We start from the raw sequence: 12,408 nt of genomic DNA, 5'->3' as shown, positions 1-12,408 counted from the left end.
ACTTCGTGCGGATTTGTGTCAATCCAGTACACACAGTTATCACGATTGATGCAATCGCTTAGTTTAAAGAAAGCTTTATCCATCCAAAAAATTCGGTTTTGAAAGTTAAGCTCTGCCTTGCAGCGTATAACAAACTATTCACAGAACTCAAGACGCTTGTCGAAGTCATCTTTTATTAAACTTCGATGCGGTTCTGGACGATAAGCTTTTAGTTTCAATGCTTTCAAAATACGATGCACACTACTGCAAGCAATACCCAACCCAAATCTTTTACGAATAGATTTCTTTGGGCTCTGAATAACTGATTCGGCAATGTTTGTTATCTTTACTTGCAGCAATTTTAGGCTTCCACTCCTTGACAAATCATGTACGTTTCCGCTTGTCTCAAATCTTTTATTCAGGTTGTAGATTGCTCGTCTGGATGGTGCTGGAGTTTGAGAAAATGTTTCTTCAAATTGCTGAAAGACTTCAACATTTTTTGTCGGTCTTCCACCAACATTGTAAAAACACATTGTTCGGTTTTTAGTTTACGGTTCATGGGTAATTTACAGATCAACACTGGTAAACATGAACAGTAAATTACTCAGTCAGCTGGAAAAAAAATGAAAACAATATAAGTAGCGAGACCAACCTAACAAATATGAAATTTTATAAATATTAATCATATGACATAAAATACAAATATTGTATTTCTCGGTCAAGCGACTTTTGGGACACTCGTATATTACATAATTCTTTTTTAAATTTATCTTGCCTTTTCTTAAACGTCACCGCGTTACCAATTTCCGTGGGCTAAAGTGTGCTTTATGTGTGTTTATTGGAGTTAGATACCTTCTTTTACAGATATTTTATTCGTTTTTTTTTAACTTACTGAACGTTTTAAAACCATATTTAAGTGGAAAATTACTGGATATTAAACAGACTATAAAGTGTGTTGTGTTAATCACCATGCATTTATCAATTTTTATTTTTTAATTTCCATTACCGTTACATTCAGTCAGTTATTTTTATTTTTGTTTTTTTAATTTTAACTGAGAATAAATAGTTTGAAAATTACGAGTGTAAGTTTACAAATACTTTTGAAAACCCAAACGGTTATTGATCTGCTATCCGTATTCAGTTTTTTTATCTGTATCCGTTTTTTTTTATCAACCTGTTTATAGGAGACATTTTTTTCCAAACAGGTTAAAAGCAAAAAGTTAGAGTGCTTGTTGTTGCTCTTTAGCTGTCAATGAAATTAATGGATTTGATCATTACGTACTGGAAAGTAGCGCGATGAGTTCGTAAAGATGTCTTAAATTCAGTAATATATTTATATACGCTATATAATATATAAAACAAGTTATGCCCTATTTGCATCCGGTGTTAATAGGGCTTCATAACTTTTATAAAACACATATGCTCGTACGGTCGACGTGCACGAACCCACACATACGCGCGATAGTAGTATACATGTGATAGGCAAATCCAACGACAGTAGTAAACGGACGTACTGAGCTGCTAGCAGCACTGCTGCTGCCGGTGGGACTGCCTGCCGGCGGTGGTTTTGAAAACATGATTCCTGGTTACCAGATGTTGCCCCAAAGCCGGGTAAACAATAATTATTATCGTCAGAGCTTGGCAAAAAGCTGAGTTTAACATTAGTGGTCAGGCTTCATTGTAAAGTGCCCTAACATCTGTGTGGTATCGTTGGCATTTTAAAATGTCGATGTTGTTATAATGTAAACCTTCATGCTCTCTTAAATAAGGTAATAACAACGCTGTTAAAATTTTAAATATTATTTATAAGCTTTCTCGCAAAACCGGGAACTCTTGTTAAACACGATACAATACATTTTGTTCTTTAACCTAACCGAATTCCAATAATATACGGTTTTCGTTAACGTTTATTTCATTATACTTTACTAAAATCGAGATTGTTGTATCAAAACATAAAATAACAGGTACTGGGAAACTACAGACATGAATTTTTAAACGATAATAGATTAGACAGATTACAAGTATTAAAAATCATGCTTATATCTTAGGTTTCCTTTAGCTCCTGTTTCAGTTAAACATGTCAAAACCGATGCTTCCACTTACCTGCTTTCATCATGATCCTGATGCATTATTTTGTATTTTTAGATTTTTTTAACCTTTTTTTTCGAGTTATTCTAAAAGAGTTAACATTTCTAAAAAAAAAAAATGAATAAATAAATACTGTATCTAATTGCATCTTTTTTTCTCTCCACTCAGCTTCCTCTAATTGAAAATAGTTTATTTCTTTCTCACCGATTATACATGTTGGAACAAATATTTGTTTTTCCACGTACTTCAAAAGATCATCCGTGGTAAAAAGATAAAAAATGTATTCCACATTGCTTAATCGATTTGATTTTTTTTGATTATATTTTATGATTTTTTTTGTAACTGGAATTTTTGTAAAAAAGTATTTTTTTCTTTTATTAAGTTACATTTAAACTGGAAAATTCAATTAAACGCTCAAAAATCATTTAATCGACTTTAATCTAGAAATAGTTCGACTTTTAAAACAATTATCCTCACTAGAGACTAACCAAATAGATAAATGAAGAAATAATAATAAACATTAATATAACAAATTAAAAATTCTTACCAAATGCTGTTGAAACAAATATATCTAACGGCGTTTATAAAATATATTATTTTTTTTAGAATCGAGTTTAATAATAAATTTCTCTACAAAAAATAATTTTATTCCAAAATTCAACCGGTTATATCTGCCATTTAAAATCGCATTTTCGGTCGTCAAATTATTAACTAACCACCGTTATTAATTTGAGAAATCTCTTTCCCTTCCCGCACATTTATTACAAAAAAGCGAATGCCCATAGAAATAAAAAAAATTTCCCGCTTCAAGTTTTATTTAGCTCAAAAAGTTTAATTACCACATTGAATACAAAGAAAGAACTAAGATTTTGATGTGTATAAAACTTAGGTTTTTTATGTGTTTTTTTTTTCTATATTTTAAGCGACTTATATTTTTAAATAAACTAAAACTATCCATCTAGTTTTAGGTTTTAAGTAAAAATGTCTTGTAAATAATTTTTAACGGTTTACTTTTCCCAATTTATTTCAATAACGGTTTAGGATATAATGCTTTCTTTGTACATTACAATTAATTACATTTAATTTTATTCTGTACTGATTTATTTTTGATTACACCCTGGATCCATTTTATCAATTAATTATTGTTTCGAGAACGATTCAGATAAAGTTAGCCGATTGGAAGTCTACTGGGATTCTATTTATTATCTTCGATAAACATTTTAGTCTACTCTGATGCTTATTTATCTTATGTATTAATGTGATTTCGCTAATAAACTTTTAACTGTTTATATCTCTGTAATCGTTTTAGGTCCATTATCTCTTCCGAGGAATACACAAAGTCCAGGAGAGCCTAGAAATAAAAGACGTCGTCTCAGTTCGACCGAAGAAGATATGGAATTGGGGGCCGGTGGTGGCGGGGGCGGCAGGGAAAAAGGCGGCGGCGGAGATATGGCATCGTCCTACCACTACGGCCAGAGCCCCGCCTCTTTGTCAAGCCAAGCCAGCTGGCACTCCGACGTTGACCACGGTCAGTTACACTACCACTGTTTGCTCGACGTATACGTGCCGATGTTATTTTTATCGGATTATATGGCATCATAATTATAATATTATTTTTATAAGCGGAGATTAGTTTTTGTTAATTCATAATCATCAGTTTCGTGATGCGATTATTAATTACTAATAACGATATTTGTGATTTATCCATATAAAATGTAAATTATTTCTAAGACGACTTTGTACTTCTGAAAACGCGGGAAATATTAATTTTTTTAAATTTGTTTATTACTTGTAGATATTAATATAAACTATAGCCGTTGTAAGAACCTCATGCTGTGAGGATAGAATTGCAGTGGTTTGTAAGCCATTATAATAAACCATTCCACCCTGAAGGTTACACGCCCGTTATGTAGTTCGTGTTATTTATCATACTATATATATATATATATATATATATATATATATATATATATATACCGGTACAAATATTGAATTAAATAATATTAAATTATTTTTTCTATACGATTGTTCCCTCAGAAAACAATTTTATTTGTTTTTACTACTTAACGTAGATACTTTTACGATATACTAATTCATTAAAAAATTTAGCGAATGTATAAAGGGTCCAGAAACGTATTTCTTCTGAACACATGATGCCGTTATTTTTTTTTAAATTAAATTTTAAAATACTTTTTAATGCGTTGTTTTTTGAGTCGTTTTAATTTTTTAAGTTTATTTAAAATCTCGGTGGAAAAAAAATGTTCTCCATTTTCTAGGAACGAAATAGCTAAGAAAATGTGTCTTAAGAAATAGGATTAAGAGAAACAACGTTAATTAATTATTATCGATATTTTAACTAAATCTCTCTGAAACTAATTTTCTTTTAGATATCACGCGAAAACAATTTGAATATCAAAATGATTTCATGATACAATTATATCATTACGTTATATTCAATACTCTTCGATGATGACAAAAAAAAATCTACAAATCGTCTATGTAGACAAAGTAACTTTTTGTTCAAAAAAATCTTTCACTAATTTTATCCAGAAGAAAGTTAGTACAAGACTATCAGAAGAACAGATTAAATCTTTATAAAATAATATGGTATTATTTAAATTGGTGCTTTGTTCTTATTTAAGCATGAAAGTCTGTTAAAAAAATAAATACAATTTTTTTAGATAATATTTAAAAAATAATTAAAGAGTACTGAAAATCTCCTTCATGTGTTTTTTTAAGCTATTTTAACAATTATAATTAAAAATTGAAATCCTAAATTAAGACAAAGTTCTTTGTCTAATTCCACTATGTACTGCGGTTCTGGAAATATCACTTAAGAAAATAAATAATCAGAAACACTCTTACAGTAATGGAGAGGAAAATACTTCTTATAAAATCCGAAGACGTAAGGAGAATTAGCTAGATTAGAAAACAGATTGCGTTTGACGATGTGGGTGTTGGAGTAACATCGAGTAAATAGAAATAGACTGCAGAACCGAATTTAGCTAAAGAATAACAGTAAAGAAGAGAAATAATGGGATGAAGACGTTTAAAAAATTATTGACAACATAAATACAAGCAAAATGTCGGACTAATTATATTGAATATATATAAGTTGATTTTTTCATCGAGAACGCTATGACGTAGCGCTGTGCAACGGATTACCACCCGTCTTGTGTATCTGGAACTGGTACACTCGCGGTAACAATTTAACAAGACATTATTGACTAGTATTTACTAGTAGTTCCATTTACATGTAGCCGTAGAGTATTATATTATAAACAAATGATTACTCATTCGCGTGAATTTGTGCTACTGTAATTAATAGCTATTATAATTATATATTTAATATAAATAAATTTCATCATATATATTATATTGTAATAATACATCATTTCTTTCTGAGTATTTTGTTATGTTCAAACGATTTTCTGCGCATATTTATATTACTATACCTTTTTTTTTTACTAATTGCGTAGAAATTTGTCATTATTTTTAAATTTTTTGTGGATCCTATTAATAATTTTTTATTATTTAGGAGTATGTTAATGTCAAAATTACCTGGAAAAGTATACCATGAACACCATGTATTACTAAAATTTATTATTTATGATTATTAAATTTATCATTACTCGATTATTACATAAATTTGTATAATAGAAAAGATATTTAAAAATAATAATATACTTTATTCGTTTAAACTATTTTAAATATCAAAGGACGCACGGACTCTGACGTATAATAGTATTATTATTTCGGTATATACTTGCTACGCAAACAGACTATACCTACGTCACAGCGCTCTAGATGAAAAAACAACTTATACGCGATACTAAAATGGATACTAAAAACGTGAGGAAAAAAAATTTCGAAGTTTTGGAGAACGTTTACTGACATAAAATCATGGTATTTACAGGCCGAAGAAGAAAAATACATAATCCTTTTTTAATTCTAACCCCAATTTTTTCTGGCTCGACCCATTATGATTGTGTGTTCATTCGTAATTATTTATGTATAATGTTTTTCTTTATTATGATTTCGTTCGAGTCAGAAATCATTATCGTTTTCTTTTTATCTTATATTTTTATACTTATGTATTTTAATATAGTTTTCGTTACTGTTAACCAGAAATTTTTAATTTTTTGAATTTTCAGAAAATCTTGGATGCGCTATATCGAACATATAAATTTAAAATCATTACAATCAGAGTTAAAATATATCAGAACTAAACGTTAAAGAACTAAACTATAAAAGAAACTACACAATACTTAAAATTTAGTTCATTAAATTGGAGTAAATTGGATTAGAAGGATGGTGAAATAGTCCAGCAGGAAACTTATAAGAATCGCTCTTAGCGTACAGTCAAGAGAAACTCGAAAATAGTTGAAGTTTTAATCTAAACTTACCTAAGTTCTGTTCGGCTAAACTTTCCCAGTATTCCCAACATGTACATTACGTTCAGTCTACGTAACTTGATTCGTCCCCGAATCTTTCTACAAAACGATAAGTCTTATCGGCTTATTCTAACCCCGTTAACACACTAATATCCCAAAGTTGACAAAAAAAAATATTTTCATTAAAACTTTTTTACAGCTTGCATACTCGAAAGATGTCCTTCTTTTTAGAAAAGGAAATTATTTATATTTGCCAAAACTTTTTAAGTAGAAAGAGGTTTACGTCTATTCTGAAAAAACTCACAATTTATTTAATTTTACTATTATAACAAATAAGATTCTACGTATTTGTGTACTCGTAAGCAATTTATCGGTGTAAAACTTGATTTAATTCAGGCAGCCTCTTCAATAGGTTTTTTTCTTGTTTCCGAAAGAGATTTAAATTTTTTACTGGTTTTCTGTCGATCAAATATCTTTACCTAATAAATTTTTATTTCAACTGAATATTACTGTATATTTAATTATCAAATATTTAATGATTAAATAAAAAATACATTCAAAAGCAAGAAAATTTTCCTAATATTGATATAACTTAAAAATATTAAGTTGACTCAAGCTTTTCTTTACCGTATACAAATTCTGTAATTAATAAATTTACATAAGTATTTTTATTGAGATTCAAAATTATTCAGCTTTGAATATTTAGAATAAAAATCAAAACTGGAAATTTTTAATAGATTTCAATAAGTATTAAAGCATTTTGTTTTAATTTAAAAATCGGTTATTATGTCAAGCTAAACAAATAAAATGCATAGATATAATTTCATCCGAAGCGTTTCAGGTTTTAATGCGAGGATTTTTTTCTTCTTTGTTAGATAGCCTTCTCGGGTGATTAAAATAATATTATAAATTTATTATTACAAAAAAAAATATATTATACCTCTGGGATGACCAGAGGTATAATATATTTGAGTTAAGCTTCACCCAGCCGTATCGTAGAGAACTACTGAAGTATTTCTAACCTGAGGGAGTATTTATTAATATTTAGACAAACTAATTGAGTAAAGTTACATTTGTAACATTTAGACGTAATACCGTTTGTAATAATAAAAAGTATGTATTCCTTAACCAAATATTCTCGTAAATTTATTATTTCTCCATAAGGACTTCTTTAATTGTTTCCCTATTCCGAGATATTCTGGGTCCAGTCATCAATAATAGGCTTACACGTTTCCTTCTGAAGAAACCGATAATTCATAATGTTAACAATATATTTTGATTCAGTATAAATACTAAACAAAGCTTTTCTTTCCATTCCTTATCTTCCAGGCTCTTTTAACTAAATTTATAGATTGAGAACTGAATTAGCGGATTCAATTTTCCTCTGTCGTTTCGCCACTTTTTTCAAATTTTTTACCGTTTTATCAAACCGTCACCCTCTGTACCTACATGGTTTGATTACTAATTTTGTTACCAACAACTCCAGCATTTTTTTGTGTGCCCTTCATTCATCCATTCTTTGTAATATGTTATTTTTTTTTAATTCCCTTGGCTGCCCATCTTTATCTTTTCTTCATATCAAATACAACCCGTCTTCTCTTATCGATCATATTTCAAAAAAATTTCATTAAGTTAACAACGGTTGGATGATACTGACCTCTCTTCCCGTATCCCTCCGTGCTTGAGCCGCATTTATGTTTCCTGAGTATATCAGGAAACGATACAAAATAACCGAAACAGTTTAATATTTTTAAAAATAAATAATGTTTTAAGCTTTATTAGGCCAATTAGAATATTATAACTTTTACCAGACTTTCACTAACACCGTGGTCACTATATATGTACAGCAGCTGAGCACGATCATTATTAACGCGCAGATTTTTTGTAAACTCTAAGGAATAAGCTGGTTTACTTTTTTTTTGTTAATCCATAGACCGACTTTACAAACTGTAGTGAACTGCTCCTCGTCAAAAAAATTCAGTTAAATTTGCACTAAATTAAACAGAGTATCGTCTCGAACGCGATTTCAATAATAAATATGAACTTAGTGTGATATAAAACTCCCTAATTTCATTCAGCATTACGATTTGATGAGAATATAGATAAAAAATTCGGAAAAATAAGTTTATGAGCCGATATAATTAATGTCGATAACTGTAAATATAATACAGCCTAAACAATAATATACACCCTAAGTCAAATTAAAAACACTTATATATTTTTTTAATCTATTCATTATAGGAACGATCGCAATTTTTCGAAAATTTCAAATCTTAGTTTCTCTGAAACGGTTTGCAAAATTATTTTAAAATAATTATTTCTTGCCATTTTTCTTTAACTTTCCAAATTTTGTAGCAGTATTTCTTGATGATAGTTTCTTGAGAAATTTGATAGTATTTTAATACTATTATTGTTATATAGAATATTAAATTGTTGAAAATGTTTTTAGAACATTCAGACAATATTAACAAATTTATTTTTAAAAAAAAACATCAACTACTATGCTCGACCTCAATCAATGCCTTATTATCCTGAGATCACAAAAAATTAAACATTTTTAATAGACCAGAAAAGGGTTTATTAAAATAAAAAAAAATCTAGTTTTTGGGTTATCTGGTTACTCTACGGTGAGTCTTGTGTGTACGTAATCTTTTGAAAAATGTTAATAATTAATTTTTTTCGTTAAAATTTATAAGAAGTGACGTAAGAAGTGGAAACATGCTTGTGTAACCATGTAATCGTCAGGGTGAATATTCATATCGTCAGAGGAAACTCTGATGATTTGGATTTTTTTTACAATCGTATGTGGTACAATGCAAATGGGGTACACGCCATTCAATGATTTATTCCTACCTGGTTAAATTTATGTGGCGATAACAATACAATAATGCTCATCTTTTTCGTAAATTAATTAATAATATTGAAGAGTTAATTCATTCCTTATGAATTTTTGCATATCAGAATAGAAAGTTAAAAACTAATTTTTATAATAATTATTATTATAAATGTATTTAGTTCCTTTGCTCTAAACAAATTAATTATGTAAACAATAAAACAAGATTAATGATTTGTGAGATTGAAAATAAATTTAATTGAAAAAAATGTGAAATACTAATCCTAATAAAATAAGTAGAGATAAATTTAGTTTAAAAGTAAATACGTGTATATAAAAAAAAGAAGAAAATTAGTGACTCAAGCCGGCGGACGGATTGTTGCACTTAGTGATACATACTTTTCACAATTAGAAGGCGCGGTTACACTTTCACTCATAGGAGACTAGTTTTATTTAACACTTCTAATGTATTATAGTAATTATAAATTACCTGAGTTATGAGCTACAAACAGTACTTTTGAAATATCAGCCGATAAAAGCGGTTTAAACTGAAAAAACTTTTTTCCGTAATTTTGAGAAAGCTTTGTGTTGGGGTATAAAAAATCGATGTGAAAAATGTATTATTCTTCGCAGCAATAAAGAAATTTAAAATTAATTAAAATTATACGAACCGTTTATAACCAGTTAACTTTTGAAATTTAGCGAATGAAAAATTTTTAGATTTTCTTTGAATGGGCGTGGCTACCATACAAACGGAAAAAATATTTGAAAATGCCTTTAATCTTTACTGTCCGTTTAGATTTTTATTAATATCAGTCCAGTATTTCACTACAAATGTAATTTTTCAACCGTTTTAAAAAAAGTAAAGGGAAATGTTATCCATTTGTTGTACTACAATATCTTCTTTCTAAATGTACGATTGAGGTGATTCGCGTTAAAATCCACCTAATACAATTCATGTAATTTTTACCACAGGATGTAACGTATTAAATTATGAAAATATGCATAGGAACACGTGATTTGTTTTTTGTTTTCACTGCTCGTATTTTACTTTCCATACCAAAGGTTTTTTTTTTGTTCTCCCTCTATCGTAAAAGTTAAACTACCTTTCACCCTTTTTCATATCCAATAAGAACAGTTTTAAAAAGTAGCGATGTAATACAGAAGTGTATCTGAATAATTTTTTTTTTTATTTGTTTATTGTACATTATTAATTCTTAAATTTCTTCATTATATTTGGATAAATATCATTTTATTTTTTTTAAAACAAACATCTTTTATTATAAATAGGTAAAAAAATATCAGAATGATTTTCATTTAAAATGAAAATTTATATTAATTTAAAACATCGAAATTTAAATACGTATTTCTGCAAATTCTAATATAATTATGTAAAAATAAAATTTCAAAACCAAAATATATAAAATGGTTTCGTCATAAAGATCTTGTCTATTCATATATTTTTATTTAATATCTGAAGCGATGTTTCCATTACTTCCACTGGTTTTGCCTAAATGTTTTGTTTTCCAACTGCCTTTATTCATAGAACAAATACGTTGAGAGTATTACTCGATAGAATCCTTTTCCTTATTACTGGAAATTTTTATCCTGCTTCAGAAATACTGAGTGATTATAGTAGTATTTTTAATTTATCGGATAAAATTAAATTTTAAAACGTTAGACACATCAGCGTGTTGATAGCAGTGGACTTCGGTACAATAGTTTTAAACTACGTAAGTGAGAATCTTCTATATTCAACCGCTCTAGCACCTGGTGTTTGGTTGTCTTTTTATTGGCAATACAAAAAAGGTATTTAACCTCGCATTAAATTAAATTAAATTTTATTTAATTTGTTACATATTACATATTTAAAATAGTAAATTTGAGTACTTGTGGTTACATTATACGAATATCGTGTAGTAAGTATAATAGACAAATATTTTAATCTTTCTAATTTACTTGTGAAAAATTTATAATAAAAAACAAATTTTCCGCAATTTTTATATCAGCATAAATTTTAAAGGTGAAAAAAAGAACCAAAGAGGTGATAAATCGACCGCCGAATGCCTATAACCCATTTTCTTGGTAAACCGAAAACGATCTCAATTTCTCACCTCGATTCGGTCGTTTGAAATCGTATTTGTATAAGTAAGAAGTCATTTTACACAAAATAGTTGCTTCAGATCTCAGTTCATAAAATATAAATTGACTTAATAGGTACCTAGATAATAAACATTAAAATAAGTTACTATAATAATAATAATAATTTTGAAATTTAAAAAAAATCGTTCGTAAAGAAGTCGAATTAAATTTGTAGTTAATTTTAGTAAAATGTTTATTATCAACGTACAACAGAAAGTAGATACGTCGTTCATATATTTATAAAGACTAAATTGGTTATTTTGACGCCCCGAATCATTTCCCGATGTTATTCCTATTACGTACTGTATAACAAAAAGACCGAAAAAGTTGCGGTATGTTACCCTCTCCTTAATTAATAACTAACACCAACTCCCACTAAAACCTTTCACCATATTTTGTACTCCACGGCAAATAAGATAGCGGAATAGAAAGAAGATCTGCGACGTGTTATCCCTACCACTTCCACTCATGCGTATTCTTTAGCGTACGAGATATTTCTAGAAAAAAAAAAACAAATATTTTTTAAATTTGTAATAATTACGAATCGTTTAACATATCCTTATTTTATTTTATTTGTTCATGTAAAAGGTATTATGTTTTAATTAATATTTTTCTTGAAACAATTTTTTTTTTAATTGTAATATTTATTACTATTCTTGATGTGTTCATTATTTTTGTTAATATTATTATTATTATTATTATTATTATTATTATTATTATTATTATTATTATTATTATTATTATTATTATTATTATTATTATTATTATTATTATTATTATTATTATTATTATTATTATTATTATTATTATTATTAATATTAGTGTATTATTATAAGAATTTGTCATCATTTTTAACAAGGTTATTTTTAGTGTTTATTAAATTAATATTAAGTACTTTACATTTTCATATTAATCGTACAAATTACATTATACAACTGGTATAGTGTTTCTTGTGGTTTTTCTTAATATTAG

At 28.0% G+C, this 12,408-nt stretch overlaps 1 protein-coding gene across 7 annotated transcripts in view; it reads left to right on the top strand.

The window, feature by feature from the left end:
• The window catches only part of NfI (Nuclear factor I), a 989,818-nt gene that overhangs the window by 934,246 nt on the left and 43,164 nt on the right, over positions 1-12,408 (top strand). For all 7 annotated transcript variants that reach the window (XM_075362974.1, XM_075362976.1, XM_075362975.1 and 4 more), the window contains one exon: positions 3,377-3,595. In XM_075362974.1, the coding sequence (XP_075219089.1) occupies positions 3,377-3,595 (219 nt within the window). The remainder of the gene's footprint in view (positions 1-3,376; positions 3,596-12,408) is intronic.

This window comes from Lycorma delicatula, chromosome 4 (genome assembly GCF_047948215.1).
Source record: "Lycorma delicatula isolate Av1 chromosome 4, ASM4794821v1, whole genome shotgun sequence".
Lineage (NCBI taxonomy): Eukaryota > Metazoa > Arthropoda > Insecta > Hemiptera > Fulgoridae > Lycorma > Lycorma delicatula.
The sequence above is the reverse complement of the archived record's forward strand: the minus strand, read 5'-3'. Positions and strand labels throughout refer to the sequence as shown.